A 19,509-nucleotide genomic window follows, 5' to 3' on the forward strand; every position below is an offset into this window, starting at 1 on the left:
TGCACGGGCGCGTCTGCGCTCAGCGCAACTCCTCGGTTGCACTCTGCACCCGCTCAAGTGGTCCGTCAGACGTGGAGCACAGCATGAACAGACTATGAAAGGATTTGTGATCGTTTCAGCATTATGTCTAATAGTTCAGTAGTGACGTCGTGGACCTGCTGCTGGATTTTCTATGAAAAGGATTGTTTTGGTTTGAGAATTCCTGGAAATGCTCTCCTGAAGGAAACCGTGTCTCTGCATGTCTGGCTGTGAAGGTTCTGGAGAGGCGGGCCTGGAGGGGCTTGACTGTGGTTTGGGGATGAACCTTGCACTGCAGCAGAAGTTCTGTTGCTCCAGCAGAACCTTGGTTCTTCAGTCTGGTGAAAAAGCTGCTTGTTCAGGAGTCGCCTGGTGCTCAAATGTTTAGTACAAAGCCAGATTTCTATTTTCCACCACTTTATAATTATTTATTTTCTTCCCTACCATGGTGTGGCAACATGTCGACGTGTTTTTATAGCTGTGTGTCTGTGGAAGTGGGTGTGTGTATGTGGGGGGGTCACTTTGAGCAGAACCTGGTTACCCAGCTCCTCACCGTCTTTTTTCTTGTCTTGCTTAGCCTTGGTCAGGTCGTCTTGGTACGTCTGCGAGCACTCCGGGGTGACCCCGTACAGCCCCGCTCCCGGGTTTCGCAGCGCCCCCAGAGTCTTTGCGGCATCTCCATCTTCGACTGCCTCGTTGATGGCCTGGATGGCCTGTGAGACTGCAGACATCAACATGATGAGCCCAGCCCCTCCCAGACTGTGACGAGGCAGAAAGCAGCGAGCTCTTACACTGCAGAGCTTCCTTTGTGTCCTGGTTGGCCCTGATGATAGCATCCTGGATCTCATCCAACCACAGGACCGCAGACGGGTCCTGTGTCTCCTGCACAAACAAAAGACCACAAACACGCTTAGTTTACCCTTTCACACCGTTTATATTCTGTTATTTACTGTAACCTTTCAATCGTTAACATGATATGACGTTGATCGTGTTAAAGTTACAGTATGCTAAAGATTTCGTGTTTAAGCGTCATTAGCGATGCTTCAGGTGTTAAAGGGTTAACTATGGGTCTTCCTGTCAGCTCTCAAAATCAGACTCTTATGTCCAGCAAGAAAAATAATCTTATCAACAAAGTGTTTCAATGGCAAAAGCTAGGGATATCCTGATCACATCATCCGATTGGAGTCATCCATCACATGAAAGATTTCCCAATTTCTGATCATGTGATCCAAGAAAAAAATGTCTCAGTGACTGGAATTTTTTTCCTAAAATAAGAATTACATTTAAGCAACAACAAAAAAAATGCAAAACATTTGCTTATTTGAAGATTTTTTTCCCCTAATTTGTTATTACAAATTTTTAGAGGTTTTGTTTTTGCTGTAAGGAGTCAGAGTGAAAGAGTAGATAAACAAGAAAATAAAAATAAAGTCAGAGCAAAAAGGACTGAGCAGTGTGGAGCACTCTGCAGAAGGTCTTCCTGTCGGCAGAGTAAAAACAGTGGAGTTCCGTCAGTCAGGAGGACGGAGGAAGTCAAAGATCTGCTGCGCGACACTGAGCCACAGCTGGAGGCCCACAGAGGAGGAAGCATGACTCCTCACCTCACTGCAGCTCAGGTGATGATGCTGTTAAAACTGCATATTTGAGGAGAGCACTCTGTTTCCGGTCTTGGTGTTCACAAGTCATTTGTATGGCATAAAATTTCTGCCAAGTCTCCCATGAGCGTATATCAAACTCCACGCACACGAGGAGCGGTCCATGGGGGCAGGGCAGTCTCCACGCCCGCTCCTCTACTCCTGCTCGCCTGTGAAAGTATTCTTACGCTCCTAAAACTAGTTCTGTCCCCTCGAGGAGGACTGTGCGCTCGTGGAGCTTCTCCTTCGCACACGTGTGAAACTCAACATTGAAGGAAGAAAAAAAAAAAAACGGATTAAATTCAAATTAAAAATGAAAAGAGGAAAAAGAGCTGCTTTTTTGATTTATCAATTCTTAAACTACCATAGTAAATAAAATCATTTTTTATGTTCTTTTTTTTTTTATTTTAATTTCATTTTCTAAGAAAATTGTTCGATGACGGGGTGAAAAAACATAAAAAGAGGAACTCTCTGAATCTAAAGCGGAAGAAGTTTGGTGTCAGAAATCTTAAAATATTGAATTTAAAAGTTCTTTGTCCATCTGTTCCGTTTTTGATATAATACTTTAATTGGGAACCATAAAAATAATCTCTATGATAGTTTAATAAATGATAATTATATGAAATAGTCATCTTTAACTTTTCTTTTTTTTGCTTACTTTACTTAAATGAATGATACACAGATCCACTTCTGGCATCAGTGTTGCTCTAGCAACGGTAACAGGGCAATAGAAATAGCCAATAGGAAAGTGGCCAATCACACGCAGGTGTTTTTTGCCTTTTTTTTTTTTTTTTTTTTTACAGGAACTCGGGTAGGAGTTGTTATGCGCGCAGGAATGCCTCCATGGGCGTGCAGGAGTGCTTCGTGGAGGAAGACTTGCACCTGTGGAACGTTCATTGTGCATGTGGAGTTTGATATAGTTTGATATTGTGGGGGACTTGTGGTGGAAATTTAACGCCGCACGTTCGTGTTTCCCAAACCCGGTCTTTGGAGAACACAGTCTCTGAACTAGAGAAACACTTCATCATCTCATCTTCTGCAGAAGCCTGAAAGGTATTTACGTTTGAAGCAGGGTGGGATTCAAAAAATTAGCGGTTCAACTGATTATGACTTTCTTGTCTTTCCATTCTGCTATCATGACGAGGGCTTTCTGAGTTCACACAAATGTTATCCGTGCATCAAACCTGAGCCCGCCAGATTTGATCTGACGTGTTGAGCTTGCTGCATTGTGTTCATAAACCTTCCACTCCAGCGGTGTGGGAGGAGCTACCGCCAGAAGGTCATCTCATGCAGACTGCATCCCTACATCATGGAAGACCCGGAGGATGTTGAGAGATCAGATTTATGCTTGTTTTTGGGAGCTCTACAACGGGAGGAAAAAGTCGCAGCACGTCTGCCCCAGTGGGACGGCAGGGACACAGGGAGAGAATCAACAGTTCTGACATGCCTCGGATTTAGGACGTCGCCTTTAGAAACTTCAAAACTGACACGTTGGTTTGAAGTTCAGGCTGAGAATGAGCTGCTGTTTGGAGCAGTTCAACAGGGACGACCTCCTTCATCATATATATACAGTGTTGGGCATCTCACTTCAAAAAAGTAATTAGTTATAGTTACTAGTTACTTACCCCAAAAAGTAATTGAGTTAGTAACTCAATTACTGCATCTTCAAAGTAATTAGTTACTTGGAAAAGTAACTCGTTTTAAATTCCTCTTTAAATATGGTAATATTTTGTATTTTTCCTGCGTTACAAATAAAAAAAATAATTTACATTCAATAATAGATGATAACCGACAATAGTATACTGGTATAGTTTTCCAATGGAGTCATATTGTCTAAGTTTAGGATACACATGAGAGAGGGTTTAGGGAAAGAATTTTCAATATTTATTTGTCAGAATTATCACACAAAACACTGCAACAAGTGGTATATAAAAAATGTAACTTCACACAAAAAAGGTAAACGTTTCAACTATTAACATACTTCAAGTATCTTACCTACAACTATAATTAAACAAAATGGCTTAAAAAACTGAAAGTGCAAAACAATAATAAATGAATAAACTACAATTATTAACCCATATTTCTGCTAAGAGGAGCAGCTCTCTGCATCTCTTTTTTCTCTCCCAAAATCCCGCAGCCCCGCCCACTCGCTCCGGAGTCTGCTCACTGCGTTGATCTGTGCGCGCTCGTGTCTGTCTGTGTTGTGTGTTTTATAAATATTACCCCGTTTCTGCTAAGATGAGCTACTCTCTGCCTCTCTGTTGTCGTTTTATTAACTCCCGAAACTCCTCACTCCGCACCGGAGTCTATCCACGTTGATCTGCGTGTGTACGTGTCTGTGAAAAAAGAAAAAAAAGTGTGCGTGCCTGTCTGTTTTGTGTGTCTCTGTGCTCGCGCGCGCACGTTTGTGTTGTGATTGTATGTTTATATCCGTGTCTACCGCCTGTTTAGACACAAAAACATGATCACATTTGTCAATCGTGGCATTTTATTGTGAAAAACTGGTTATATTTTGAAAAGAAACCAGATTTTCTCATGTATCTTGATGCAACTTGGGGCGCGCAACACAAGCAACTTTCGGGTGCGAAGCGCCCAGCTCCAGCAAGATCATCAAACTTTGAAGTAACGCGCCGCGATTTACACGAAGTAACTATAACGGCGTTACAGCGAGGATGAAAGTAATTAGTTAGATTACTAAATTACTTGATTTATAACGCCGTTAGTAATGCCGTTATACTTAAACGGCGTTAGTCCCAACACTGTATATATATATATATATATATATAGAGAGAGAGAGAGTAAAACATAATTTGGTTTCAAAAAATATACAGAAGCTATTTACTTTGAGGGTTAGTAAGTATAATTTAAGAAGTCTTTAATGTTTTGAACAGGTTAAAGCTCGTACTAATGCTAAGATGAGATGTATTTCAGTTCTTGGAGTAAAATTATGGAATCAATAGAGTGATTAATTAAAAGTTCTTAAAACTTTTGCAGTTTAAAAAAGTTTAAAACGTAAATGTTTGAATTACTACAACATACATATGTAACTTGTATTTGTAAATTGTTTTTTTTTCATATTTAATTCTTTGTTGATCAGCAGAGATATTGTTTAGTTTTCTAGGAAAGGCATTGAATAAGCTTAATAAGCTTCTGCCTATTCCTTTTTTATGGGTTGTTTGTTTGTTTTTTTTATTGTATATTGTGTTAATTGTACAAATGGGAACTACACCAATAAACTTGATACTTGATCTGTCCAGGAGGTAAGACTGCAGCCCTGCTCACTGCCAGTAGAGGGCGCCATCTCTTCATGTCGACCTGAAAAGCAGCTTCTGCTTTCTGACCTCAGCAGATGAAAGGGGCTCTGTCTGAGCACATGTGAGACAAAAGCAGGCGGGTACGTCTGCTACCTGATCTCGTGCGTGTGCACGACTCTGCTCCCCTGTGGAAGTCCTGGAGTGTTTGCGTGCACGTCGACTGCAGGCTGTCTGAATCAGTGCTCAGCAGGGTGTGGTCCCAGAGCGGTTCAAACATGCACGTGGTGAGCATGTCTTTGAAACAGGAAGTGGGAGCAGAAAAGCTGATTCATACTAGCCACTTTTCTTCGTGAACTCTGTTTCTTAAAAATCCCCAGAGAGAAAAGTGCAGAAACCTGAGCTGCTGCAGGACAACAGCGCCCCCGTGCACAACCCCAGAAGAGGAGGAGCTCAGACGGTCTGAGGTCTACGCCTGCCCGGCTCTCCTGGCCTCACATGAACTCTGGGCGTCCCCTCAGACTCCAGGTTCGCTCTGCCCACATTATCACAGGAAGTTGAAATCACTTCCTGCATCTCGTTAGTCCAGCAGCAGCCGCAGGACGGTGCCTGCCCACAGCTTTCTGCCCTTTTATGGAAGCAAAAGCTGAAGTCCTGCGTCCCCGCCTGTGGGCAGAGGAGGGACGCCGAAACCCCTGAAGTCTGAACAGGTTCCAAGCAGCTCCAGTGATGCTGCCGACACGTCAGACAGAGCAGGTCCAGGTCGGCCGTTAGTCTGAACTCAACCGCGAACAACAATCCTGCTTCAGCTCGCTCCTCGGCCCTTACAGCCGGACCTCAGCTCTGCCCCGATAGGAAAATGAGCCACACATACAGGGATCCGTGCACTGATGACACAAGCAAATGAATGTGAGCGAGCGGGACGACAGCTCGGCTGCATTCAAAGCAGCAGAAGGTGTCAAGACGAGCAGCAGACACGGGAACGCTGAACCGTAACGTTAGCCGTATTTTCGGCAGTGCGGGAGGTCACAGCAAAGGTCACTGCATGGACGCAGGTCTCATCAGCTACCAGCATGTTTCCTTCCTGTGGTTTCAAAACACGCCTGCAGTAAGTTCTGATGACCTCGAGATCCAGCCTCAAAGTGGGCGGGCCTAAACTTTATGTAGTTGAGCGTCATTTATCATTATTTTGAGTCCAGCAGAGAACACTGAGGTGAGTGAAGAGCTGCAGCTCAGCCGCTGGGTTTAAATAAAGACATTAAAGAAAAAGAAGGCCGCTCCGGAAGCATCTGCTCTGTTTGAGGGAAAATATCCTAAACAAACAGCGTCACTCTCAGCCTCTGAGCCACTCTGGCTAATTAGTGGGCAGGAATAAGGGCGGTAACGAGTATCTGAATACTTGGATGTTTGCAATCTGTTACCGAAAATGTAACTATGAAATACCAATATACGTCTTCAGAGTAAAGTGTTGGTAAAAGTTCTCATTTACATTAAACTATAAAGTTATTTTAGTAGATGAAAAAAAGATTTTACTGAAATCAGACTCTTTAAACATTTTAAAGACTCACTCCAGTGAAAACAATTTTTAGGTGTATTTAACGTATTCTTGCGTTTTTTTTCTCATGACGTTCAATAAAATTTAGATGATTTCTTTATTCAAATCATTGTGAATAAGGAGCAGATAAAAAACATGCCGGGGGAAAAGATTGAGATGTAAAAATACTCTGGGCGGGGCCTTAAGCTTCCTGCTCCGCCCCATTCTGATGCATTCACTGAGAGACAAACAGATCCATGAACGTCTTTGTTCGTCTCGTCTGAGCTGGACTCTGGATCAGAACTGTACAGCTGGATTCTTGTTGCTAATGTTAATTTGTGGTTGTGAGGGACTGTGAGCTAGCGGGAGAGAGTGTAAACAAAGGGATGATGGGAAAGAGGTGAATTTCTGATACCATATTTTTCTGGACTATATGGCGCACCCGTATATAGGCCGCATCTGCTCTAATAAACCGCACTGGATTATAAGCCGCAGATGTCTGTTGAAAAATTAGATATTTACTGCATGTACAGAACGATTTTGTACTGTAAATGTACATGTATGAACCTGAAAAGATTCTTTCCTAACATTGCCACCTACTCTCTGTGTCTTCACGCCATCCTCCGGGACATTTTCAAGTTAAGGCCACCTGCTTTTATGTCCTCTAAAAGCTTTTCTCAACCTCTGGCATTGCATGAGCTCTTCCCGCTGCTGTCTCCAGCGTCTCACCGTAGAGTTATTGATGCTAAGCTTGCGTGCAGCAGTGCAGTTTTCTTCCTAGATAGCTAGCTCCATGGTGTTTAACTTAACCCTTCCGCTCTCTTTGGGGTCCAGATGACTCCACCCACATATTGATGTGTCATTCCTTCCATGACAAATGTGGACAAAGGTGGACAGGATTTTATGTCTGCCATGGACATCAGTGAAACTCAAAAATCAACGACAAAAAAAAGTTCAGCGCACTGTCTTGTGGGGTCCAGATGACCCCACTTTTAATGTAAACAAACCAAGGAGAGCAGAAGGGTTGAACTTGCATCATACACATTTCTTTGTGTGGTTTGTTTAATGAAGAGCCGAGGATTTGTTGCAGTAATTTGTTGTACATGTTCTATCTGCTAAAGAAAAAGTAGAGTAGGGTATTCTTCTTTGCATTGATTTTTCATATATGTTATATTTGATTCTAATTCCAGTGAGAGCGCACCTAGTGGTGGAAGAAAAATCCATAGAATAGCTGCATCTTTGTATAAGCCGCATTGTTCAAAACCTAGGAAAAAGGTAGTGGCTTATAGTCCAAAAAATACGGTAAACTCCTGCTGCTCTGTAGAAAATATGTTTTAAAAAAACAATATTTTTCATTTATCTTGGCTAAAAATTCCATAATCCTTTTAACCCTTTAACACCTGAGCTCCAGTGTTTATGTTCTTTGATTTACTGTAATTTTTTTATTTTTAACACGATAACTCCAGCAGATTCTGAAGGACAAAAGTGGCGCGATTAAAAGCGTCAATCATAATTAAAACACTACTGGGAATGTTTTCTTAAAATAAAAAAAATGTCATAGGACGACTTTAAGTGAATAAACTGAAAGACAAAGGTGCTCATGGGAATTTTGCTGTATTACTTCAGTGCTGCTTTAATTCTGAAGACCCGAGTGCAGAGAAACATTTAAAGTGTGCCAGCCCCCCCACCCCACCCCGATGTGGAGTTCATGGCTAGCATCGTCATCCTCCTCCTCATCATCATCATCATTCCGGCTGAGCGCTCCAGACGGTTCAGCCGCTGCAGCTCTGTCCCTCCACGGTGGAGGAGCTCTCCTGATCTCCATCTCTCTCAGTCAAATGATCCCATGCAGCTGCACTCGGCTCCTCTTTGCATGAGCGGTTTGCATATTTTTTATGACCATTCCCGATAGATTCAGAAAAGCAAATGATTTGTAGAGTCTTACGTGAGCCTTCTCTCTGCGGGCCTCCAGGAGTTTGTTGTGGTAGTGCAGAGCGATGGACGGGTCTACGTCCGTCAGCTTGGCTGAGGGGTTCAGCAGCATGTCCAGGGTCTTCGCAGGATCGCCTTCGTCCAGAGCCTCGTTGATCTGTCCGATAGCTGCGATCCCTGCAGACACACACGCCAAATGCTGAGCAACAGCCGGGAGGCTTCCCCATCAGATCCCAGAGTCTCTCTCACGTGCGTGCTCCTCGTGCACAGCCAGGTTGACCTGGTCAATGCAGGCCTGGATGTCATTCCAGGTGAGGAAGTCGCAGCCCTCCTCTCTGGCGGCAGCCTTCAGTCGCATCAGCTCGTCCATGTACCTGAGCAGAACCAGAGCTGTGAGAACCTCCAGCAGGAACACTCTGGGTCTGCCGTTGGCTGCCTGGTCTCACCTCTGTGCGTACTCGTCCTCCACGTTGCTGAGCCCTGTGACGCTGCTGGATAGCTGCTTCCACAGCGCCGCCCGGTCCCCCACGTTCAGCGCCTCGTTCATCAGAACAACAGATGACAGCATCTCCACGGCAACCAGAAGCTCCGGATGGCTCAGCGAGCCCTGGAAGGAAGAACACAAAGTTTAAAGTGAACCCCGGGGGGGGTGCGGGGGTGGCGAAGTGGGTCGTTTTTGAAGTAAGACCCTCCAGGATTTCATGGCAGATTAGTATGATTGTTGGAGCCTGAAATGCCTGGTGTTGGGGCAGCTTTTGTGAAAAGTTGCAATGTTTTTTTTAATATATATATATTTTGAAAAGTGCTTAAAAATGTTAATTATGAAGTAAAGTTGACATTCTCATATTCTAACTCTTTTTCTTGTGGCAGATGCATTAGAAAAATACTTCACCGTCATATACGATGTTGTTGTGCTGTCATTTAACTTGAATAGAACCGTGAAACCCAAAATGAACTTTCTGTCCTCCCTGCTGCAGTTATTCTCCTGCAGACTCTAAATTCTTCCTCTGTATTATTCATTAAAGTGAAATGGTTCCACATTTCCAGAGTCTCTCTCTGTCTTTCTCTCATACTCTGTCCTGTTGTGCAGCCGCTGTGCGCAGCACAACAGGACAGACCGCTCTGCACCTGCGCCCCGCCCCGCCACATGCGGTAGATTGGTCAAAGATTGGTCAAAGTCGCAGTTGAGTTGCAGTAAAAATAAAAGGTTGTAGAGTGTGCACAGAGTTACTAGTACCAGTTAATGAATTTGTGTTAATAGTAGCGATTGCAACATGGTGAAATCCTAGAGGGTTTGTGAACTGGATGGGTCATCATCACGTTCTCTTTGCTGTGTCACAGTGTGAGGCTGCAGGTTTGACGCCACGTGCTCTTGCTGGCTGTACCTCCTGGCTCTGCTGCTGCAGGCTGGACAGCTCCCTCTGGTACAGGTCGGCGGCGCTCGGGTAAACCTCTGGCAGCTGAGCGTCGGGGTTCATCAGCTCCTCCACGGTTTTCTCAGCTACGCCCGCTCTGATGGCGGCGTTGATGCGCTCCACCGCCTCCAGCACTGTCAATAGCAGCATCATCAGCACTGACACAGATGAGCTGCGTTTTTACAGGATACGAACTCACTCTTTACGACGCCGTCTGCTATCTGGTTGGCTACGTCCACGCCGCTCTGAAGCTCATCTTTGGATAATGCTTCTCCTGGGGAGGCCTGCAGGGAAATTAGAACTTTGTCCAGACGGACCCCCAACACTCCAGCAGGACAAAAGCTCCAACATGACATACCTGCTCTTTGCTCTCTCTGTCTGCCTGAAGCTGCTTCAGGTACCAGCCTTTGTTCTGTGGATCCAGGTTGTGGACACCCATAGCTTTAAGTGCGTCGTACAGCTTGTTCTCATCTCCACTCAGCAAAGCCTGCTCAGCGGCACTCAGGGCAACGCTCACTGTGGAGGAAAGGTCGGCATGTCTGAGGAGCACCATGGAACCTGGTGGATGCAGAAGCGTCAGACTCACTGTTGACGGAGTTGATGTTGCCCTGGATTTCAGCTTGAGTCAGAAGCTCGTCGTAGATGTCCCTCTCTGTCTCAGAGTTCTCCATCTGCTGTTGGAGCGAACAACCAGCAGAGTCACTCACAGCTGCAGAAGGCTGAGCTGCTACATGCAGCTCCATGCTTCAGCTCCCAGGATGCACGTACGCCCACTATGCCCACTCTCATGAACCCTGAGGGGCGCTGGGTCCGTCACAGACCCCTCTCTTACCCGTTTGCGTGAGCTGGCCACCTTCTCCCCCTTGGCTCGGTACAGGGTGTCGTGGTACTGTCCGGCCGAGCTGGGATCCAGCTGAATCAGCATGGCGTTGGGGTTCTGCAGAGCTGCCAGCGTGCCCTCGGGCACGCCCTGGTCGATGGCCTCGTTAATGGCGATCACAGCTGCATGCACTGAGGCGAGAGAGGAAGCAGTCACATTCACGTTTGACCAGGAGAAAGTCGTCTAAAGAAGAGGCTCCGCTGCAGCCCTGATCTGCTCAGGTCTCCTCTCTAAAGCAGGAGCCCAGCACTCATTTAGAGCAAGAGAAAAAAGGAATTTGACTCTTTCATGGGAGGGCACCGTCAATGTCAAACTGCAGATCATAAAGAAAACATGGCGGATGTCCTGCTAAGCATGCTGCAGTGAGAATGATGAAAAATTGGGTTTTTGACGAGCAAATTAATAAAAAAATGACATTTTTGTAATCTAATCTTCAGCCACTTTCAGAAAACCTTTTTCTGCATCAGCTGTGAGGGGCTAAAAGAGCAGACCAGCACTCCACACTAGAGTCTTTTAGAGCCTTCCTTTGGTGAACACATCATCCTCTCATGTTATTACGCTACAACATCGGGTGTGGTTCTGAGTGCTGACGGAAAAGCTCTTTGTTTGGAAGCTGAATCAGTTTTGGATGAAGATAAAAGAGTAAGCCCCGCCCTCTCTTACAAGCAGCTTCATCCACTGAGAGCTCATTGGCCAAGATCCCGCCGATCTTGCTGAAGGTGGGCATCTGGATGCCGTACTTCTCCAGCTCACTCTTCATGTTGTTGATCTCCTCCTCTGCAGGAGAGAGGCAGAGACGGATGAGGGGGCGGGGGGCACAGACAGGAAGAGGTCTAACTTTCACTAATGGCTTTCACATTTACCCCCAAACACACACACAGCATTTCCTGGTACAGTCCCGCTCAGAAGCTTCTGAGCTCCAGGACGTGACGGGTGGAAAAAGGAGAGGGGGGGACTCACCAGTGAAATCCACTTTTCCATACAGATCCTGGATCTGAGGGGCCAGACCCAGCTTGAACAAATACAGGCTGTGGAGGCAGCAAACACACAACCGTTACACAACAAAGCTCGTTGTTCTTCTCCAAATCCAGCCTGTTCCAATGAGGACAGGTTTCATTCAAGAACACGTCTGTTCAGACCGCTTCATGACTTGGACTGTTTTCTCTTTACATTGTGTTGTGTCCGTTTTTGTTACTTTTTCCACATGTGCGAGGACTTTAAGTCAGGGGTGTGAAAACATCTTTTAGAAAGGTCAGATTTGCTGAGGGCCAACCACTCAGCTGGACTGTCTTTGAACCCTTATAATAACAATAAATGCAAATGAACTATTAAACAAAACTTTTACCACAATGGGATACTTCTCATTTTTTACATTTAAGAACAATTTTACCAAAATTACTGATTTGAAGACCAGAAATGTTGTTCACCTGTGGGTTTGTCCTGTCACTAGTCGCCACAGTAAAGTGGTTTCTCCTGATTCTAACAGGTGGTTGAGCAGAGAGTTTTCCTTTAACTGTATTTTTCCCGGGCTGGGGACCGTTACAGGGACACCCCGACTCGGGCCCCCTAGTGGCTACATAGTCAGGCAGCAGCATGAAGGGTTTTGCCTCAGAACTCACACTGGATCAAACTCATTACACACCCCAGGAATTGAACCCGGATTTCCTGTTTGCCTGCACTTAACCAACCGACTGAATCAAAATCCAACCGCCAGAGGAGAAAAAAACATCTGTCAGTATTAAATCTGGGTTCATCTATTAAATATTATTCATTTTTAAATGCTCACAGTAAACTTTGAATGAAGTGAACAGAAAAATAACACAGAGTTATACAGTAAGGAGGTAACGATTCTTCAGGAATCTGTGAAAACAGGGCAAAAAGAAGAATACTTGGACGTTAAAATAGCTTTAATACATTGTGTTAAGAAAAAAATGGAAAAAAATTGAAATCATGGCTTCAGAACTGTGATTAAAAATTGAGCTGTGGCTTGACGGATTCATTACATCCCTATTATATAGTCATTTGGGCTCATTTCCCATCATCCCTTTGTTTACACTCACTCCTGCTAGCCTACAGCCCCTCACAAGCACAAATGAACAATAGTAACACAATTGTGGATCAATACCACCAAGCTAACGTTAGTGGTGCAACAAAGATGGTGAGCAATACTGGAGCTATCCAGCAGAACAGTTTTCCTCTCCGACGAGGAAAACAAAGACATTCATGGATCTATTTGTTTGTAGACGATCAGAATGGAGCAGAGAAGGGAGACTGTTGTTTGTAGCTTCTGCATCACACCTACTAGAATCTTTAAACTGAATTTTTTGTCTGCTCCTGATTTAAGTTTCAAATGTAGAAAAACTCAGAAATAACATTCTAATGTTCATTTTCTTTGTCTATGTCCTCCATCAGGAAAAAAAAATGCTACAAAAACATGTTAAAAACTCCAAAAACACAATTTTCTTCAGAGTGGGTCTGTAAGGCTCTAAAAGTAGTGATGAGTTTACAATAGCCTGGAATTCAGGAAACCACAACTACGAAATGGTTCACTCAGCTCTCAGAAAGTGCTGACTTTTGATGGGAGCTGGTGGAATTTCTCAACACGGCCTGCAGATGGCCCACAGGCCAGACTTTGGACATGCCTATTTTAGGTGTTCCAAAGGTGACTTAGTATTTTTATCATTGACTGTTGTTGTTAATGCTACAATGTTTCTGTTCATGAAAAGCTTATATCAATAACAGATCAGGAAGCAGCTTTGAAGTACTGAACCTCCATCTAGATGAAAGGTTAGGAAGAAACCTCCAGCAGAACCGGTCTCCGTAAGGGAGAACTTCAGCCATGACAAGCTGGTTCTGAGAGGACCAGAAAGGGGCAAAAAGAAGGTTTTTCCTGTATCTCGAATGGCTCTTAGCTTTTCCTCAGCTCATTAAACCGCAACCCCAGGAGGCCCCAAGGACACCAACCTGAGTGCATGGATGCAGTAGATGCAGCGCGGCATGTTCTTCCTGTCATAGATGTCTGTGGTTTCAGGGTAGAAGATCTGAAACACAAGAGGTCACAAGGTGAGAGTAGTGCACGGAGAGGCTGGCAGGAGAGTGCACGGAGCAGGAGAAAGCTAAACGACATGGTGGATGAATACAGAACTTTCAGATAGATTTTTTTTTCCTTTCCTTTATCAAAGTTCCTTAGAATCAGCAAAGATGCTACAGGAGCCCCCCCCCCATCCCTAGTGACTGGTGCTGAAACTGCAGGTGTCCGACTAACCTGAGGGGGTTCAAGAATGAGGCTGGACACAGAAATGTCCGATCATGTACCTGATCATGTGTTGCTTGGCAACAGCTACATCTGGCTCTGTTTGCGGAGCTCACAATCGGATGAAATAAAAAGTAGTTGTGATAAAGAGGACAGTGGTGACGTTATCAGCAACCACGTCCAGACAATGCACCAGTACTTGAGTAAAAGTCAGCACAGCATAGTAGCAGATAACATGGATCTGCAGGTGTGGTCAGGATCTGAAGTTCCCAAAGTAAGTTCCTGCTTTGCTCAGAAGGAATCATCTCTGAAGAACTCAGGAGGTAGACCTCCCCCCCCATTTAACACAGATCCACCTGGCAGTTTCTGTTCTTTAACCTGGGAATATTTAACATGATCAAAAAGCTGAGAAAGAGCCAAGATGTTAAAACAAGAAGCTTCCCAGACTGAGCTATAACCTGCAGCCACACTCACCTTCGGGAGCCCCTTCTCCGCCATGGCGTTCAGCCACTGGATGACGTTGTCTGTGTGCCTGAAATGGAGGCCGGTCGCCTGAGAGAGAAACACCACATTCAAGATCCCAACAAACACTGATGTCCAACATGAAGAGCGACACTAAAAGCATGTTGAAGAACTCAAAATAACCCTGAATAACATTCAAGTCCCGCTTCATCATCTGCTGTCACAGCGTTCCCAGAGGTCGTTTCATTGTGATGATGCTGTTTTAGCCCAAATCCAGGAATAAATGTATATATACACACACACCCCTCAGCCCTCAGACTCTCTTCTCTGTCCCACAGGGCCAGTCTGGCATGCTTTGATGGTAGGGGGAGCAAAGGTCATCTGTTCACCTTGTAGCGCGTCTGCTCGCGATCGTAGATTTTCTTTAGGGAAACTGTTTGCGGGGCAAAGAAGTTTCCCAGTTTGGCCAAATACACCCCGTTCCTCAGCCCCTCCTCCAGCTCCGTGGTGGGGGGCAGCTCCTCGTCCAGACAGGCTTCCATCCATCTGCAGAGAACACAGCACATGGAGAAGACGTTCCTTCATCATGAGCCCGAGCCACAGTGAACTTGAAGCCTCTCTGGGTCGGATCAGCTGAACATGCTCGTGTACAAATACACAGAAGGCTGGGCGATTTTTTTGGATTCATTTGAATTTGTTGCTTATTTTGTTCTGCAACAAAAACAAAGACGCCCACCACGCCCCCGATCACTGCGTTTGGATGATGAAGCAGTGTGACGATCTTTAGCAGGATCCAGACAGAACTGGAGGGTGAAGCTGCTGGACGTACAGCAGAAACAGAAAGGTGTTGTTGTTACACACTGATGCTATCATGCTATAGAGCTGTTCCACGTGGCGCCTATATGTAATCACAGACTGATTTAAAGCAGACAATATTTCAAAACATGGCTGAAAAACAGACTAAATCACTGCCTAGAACATTCATAAAAACTGTATTCTATAATCATAAAAAAAGGAAATAAATCAACTTTGTATTTAACTTTCTTAGTAATAGTAAGCGTCTTTGTAACATTACAAAGCCGGTGTTAAGATGACCCCTCGTGTGAAAACATCAAAAACAGGAAATGAAGACTGATCAGAAATCAAAGAAATTTCTTAGAAAACATGAATTCAGAAAACAAAGTTGTTTTTATCTGATGTTTCCATTATGTAGTGACTTCCTCTCTGTTTGCATTAAACCTAATGTCATTTAATAAAACAACACCTCTGGTTTTCTGTATAAAGTAATCATTTAGTCTGTAAAAATATGTTTAGCCGGTAGATTTCATTCATCTACCGGCTAACTCGGCTGGTGAGTCAAAAATGTAATTTCAGCCACGGCGGTTTAGACATCAAACATGGAGCTTTAAACCACACACAGCAAAATTGTTTAAAGGCTGTTGCTACCAAAAGTGAGAGTACAACTAATTTGATTTGATACCTGGCTGAAACAGTCACAATGTAGAGCGGGAGAAGTGTTTCTCTTTATGAAATGCTCAAAGTGGTAGCTTACAAAACACCTGCTGCTTTGGTCTATAAACATCTTTACAGCTTCGATTTAGTTTGTTTGCATTTGAGCCAAATTCCAAAGGATGTCATAGTAAATGTTCCAGCCAAACTATATATTTGTTTCTATATTAAATAGTACTGGTGATTTTTTTATTTTGGATGATGCCATTTTTAGCCAAAAACCTGTGATGTTTTGAGGACATAGCAGACACAGAGAGGCAGGGTTTCATTAGAAATAAGATTCTGGTTTGTGAGCGGGACTGTTGGTGCAGAAGTTGAGCTCCTCTCTCTTGCTAGCTTAAACATCTCACAAGCCCAAGCTAACATTAGTGTATCATTAGAAAACCCAAAAAAAAAAAAACCGCGAGGTATATCAGAGCTATCCAGCTGTTTGGGTCCACACAGCAGTTCAGACGAGGAAAATGAAGAAAACATGTTTGTTTTATGCACAGTTTGGCTGAGGGTGTGACTTATCTGTGATTTAAAAAAAATAAATGGGCTCTTTTTTTATTTTACCACTAACAAGCGCTAGGGGGCACTGTAAGTGTATCTGCGTTTGCACTGACTGAGCAACACAGAAGAAGTGCTGCTCAAGGAGTCCAAAACAAACATGGTGGAGAATCTGATCATTCTCCTCCTGAATCATACTTTCTTATTCGCATCAAGACACCTCATTTGGTTGTTTTTTTATCTCCCTCCTCAGACGCATGTCATTAAACTGGGTCACACAGAGACAGAAGTACCGCTGAAAGCATCCGTCATTCAGAAGGAGTTCCAGCAGTAGATGGTGAACCTCACAGTACTGGGAGAGTCTCTGAATGATCTCATGAACCCAGACATGGAGACATGATTACTGATGCTTTTGGAGAACTCTTTAACATGAATAAATCTGATCTGTCAACATCGTCCATGTCTTCTGTGCATTGTAAATGAGATATATAGTCAACACATTCATGTAGCGATCCTGATAAACCCTTGACAGTAGCTCCTCCCACACTCGACAGGAGCGTCTACTTTGTGAAGACATTTTGAACAAACACTGAGCATCAAATTTGAGAGGTAGCAAATTTGACAGTGTGTGAACGCAGCATTATGCCAGGCTTGGTAAATTTCTTCAGAACCGTTTCTCTTTCCTCCTAAAAGACTAACTTATGCTCCAGAGTAGTGCTGCCACAAACAACTATTTCAATAGTCGACAAATCAACGATTATGTTTTCTGATTAGTCAACTAATTGGGTCATGGGCAAAGTGGATGTAAAGAACACATCTTAACCATCATTAGGTCTAATCTAACTAAATATAAAGACAATTAAGATGGCAGTTTGTTAAATTTTAATGAATTGTGCAGCCTCTGTCCTTTATTAGTTTCTGTGATTAAAAGAAGATTAAATCGAATGAGAGAGAGATAAGGAATATACTTTCCATCAAAACATTTTGACCTGTGACCCCAACACCAGGGGTGTCAAACTCAATTGCACAGGGGGCCAAAATACAAAACACAACTTGGGTCACAGGGCGAACAAGATAAACATTTATTAAACACTCTAAAACTAAATTTGGTAAGACTTTATAATAAGATACCATAACAAGCTTTATTAACACATTAAACATTATTAATGTGTTTATATGTTGTTAATAAGAGACTTATTAGTACAATAAGCCAAATAAGGTTTATTAACATATTTAGAAACATTTATTACCATCTAATGAGAGACCATTATCTACAAAACAATATTAATAAACTGCTTAAAAGCTTATCTACTGTATTAACTATCTTTGTCAACATTATACTGAGTATTTTGCAGCACCTCATTTAACGTGTTACCCTACATATTAAAAAATTTAAAAACGTAACTTTTAAACAGGCATGAATATTATTCCAAAATCAACATAAACCTTTAATAACTTTCAATATTTTACCCTCCATAAAAATGTATTTTGTCAAAATTATACAAGTTAGAAATAAGCGCAAGATAAGAAAAAGTTCATTTTTTTGGTGCTGAACTCTCACAACTTTGTTCAACTTTACTACACTCTGACTCTATATAGTATAAAGTACCGACTAATCGACTATTAAATTAGTCGTCGGCTATTTTAATAGTCAATTAGTCGACTAATCGTGACAGCTGTACTCCAGAGTGACTTACATTCAGAAAAATATAGTAAATAATTATTATCAGAGTGACAGAATTTGGGAGGGAAAGTGAGACTCAGCCCCCCAGGCCTGAACCTCAGCTGAACCCTTCTGAGGATGCATGTGCACCCCCAGCAGCAGCTGAAACAACTGTCCTTTAGAAAGTCAGCCTGCAGACAGGCTTGCTTTTCAGTCCTGAAAGTCCGACCAGTAGCATCAACACCCCCCCCCCCACACACACACACCGTCAGTGAAGAACAAACCCCCCCTTCTCTGTGCTCCACTGCTGCCAAAGGCTCAACAAAATGCAGCTTTTCATCAGGGAGACACACCCTGATCCGGCGGCACAAACACAGACACGCCCTCCTCCATCCGGGGGGGTCAGGACAGTGATTTAAGTGTGTGACCAGCAACAGTCAAAATCTACATTAGAATTCCCGTCAGATCGTGAGGGAGATGAAGACTCTTCCTCAGATCTTGTAGTTTGGAATACTCTGATGCAGTTTTGCTCATCTGCCGGAGCCCCCCCCACGGCCACAGTAAAAAAAAGGGTCTGCATGTTCCTGTTGTAGGCAAATGGAGGAGCAGCGCGTGGCTGGAAGCATTCCCAGATCAAACAAGCTGTCAGGAAGTTCAGAGGTCAGTCTCATAGGAAGCCTCCGCCCGTCTGCAGCTTCACAGACCGCATGGATTCATAGTCTGAGTTTAGGTGAAAGTTTAGACCACTGAGGACGATGACGGTGAAGGCCCACAGGCTGCATCTCAGCTGCAGCAAGTTCCCGCTCAAACTGAAGCTGCACATGCGCAGCAGCAGCCGTCTGCGAGAACAGCTCACTTTCTCCAGGCGCCAGAGTCCTCTGGAGCAGAGCATGAGGATTGTCTGGGGTCATTGGGATGCAGACCAGCAGAAAACACTACAACCCTGAGTCCGTGCATGTTTGAGTGTGCACGTGCTGAGAGTGCTGGGCAATCACAGACATCAAAGAGATAAAACTCTGAAAGTTTCCTGTGGTGCAGCGGCAGGCCGGTTTATGTAGTTGATCCTGAGCCGAGCCTGCCTGCATCCGTTTTCCGTGGCTTGTTCCTTGTTGACCTCCCACGATTGTTCAGCCGTGTTTCTAACACAGCTCCTGCAGCTGGGCACGGCCCTTTGGGCAGCACCCTCCAGTCCATGGAGAGCACAGTTTAGTCAGGTGGATGAATGATGGCTCAAATCAGGCTTAATTAAAAAACATTTTGTGAATTTAAAAATCAGACATTGAAAATTTGAAAGAAAACAGTAGAAAATTTGAAAAAAAAGTTGTCAATTTGAAACTTAAATAAAAGCACCATCTGTTACTAAATGAAAAACAATCTTCAGATGTAACAGGTGCTGTTTTGTAGGGTTTTCTTCTTCTTCTTTTAGTCCTCAGTTCACAGTTTCCATTCAGACTTTTGACTGAAACATGATT

General features: G+C 43.9%; 1 protein-coding gene across 1 annotated transcript in view; it reads right to left on the reverse strand.

The window, feature by feature from the left end:
- The window catches only part of iqgap1 (IQ motif containing GTPase activating protein 1), a 45,657-nt gene that overhangs the window by 16,043 nt on the left and 10,105 nt on the right, over positions 1-19,509 (reverse strand). Inside the window, exons 3-17 of the mRNA XM_024295496.2 lie at positions 14,766-14,922; positions 14,389-14,466; positions 13,626-13,702; positions 11,622-11,689; positions 11,325-11,438; positions 10,614-10,792; positions 10,368-10,455; positions 10,140-10,297; positions 9,981-10,065; positions 9,752-9,915; positions 8,813-8,973; positions 8,616-8,740; positions 8,380-8,543; positions 810-900; positions 572-739 (exon numbers count right to left, since the gene is read on the reverse strand). Coding sequence (XP_024151264.1) covers positions 572-739; positions 810-900; positions 8,380-8,543; positions 8,616-8,740; positions 8,813-8,973; positions 9,752-9,915; positions 9,981-10,065; positions 10,140-10,297; positions 10,368-10,455; positions 10,614-10,792; positions 11,325-11,438; positions 11,622-11,689; positions 13,626-13,702; positions 14,389-14,466; positions 14,766-14,922 — 1,877 coding nt within the window. The remainder of the gene's footprint in view (positions 1-571; positions 740-809; positions 901-8,379; positions 8,544-8,615; positions 8,741-8,812; positions 8,974-9,751; positions 9,916-9,980; positions 10,066-10,139; positions 10,298-10,367; positions 10,456-10,613; positions 10,793-11,324; positions 11,439-11,621; positions 11,690-13,625; positions 13,703-14,388; positions 14,467-14,765; positions 14,923-19,509) is intronic.

This window comes from Oryzias melastigma, linkage group LG3 (assembly GCF_002922805.2).
Source record: "Oryzias melastigma strain HK-1 linkage group LG3, ASM292280v2, whole genome shotgun sequence".
Taxonomy (NCBI): domain Eukaryota; kingdom Metazoa; phylum Chordata; class Actinopteri; order Beloniformes; family Adrianichthyidae; genus Oryzias; species Oryzias melastigma.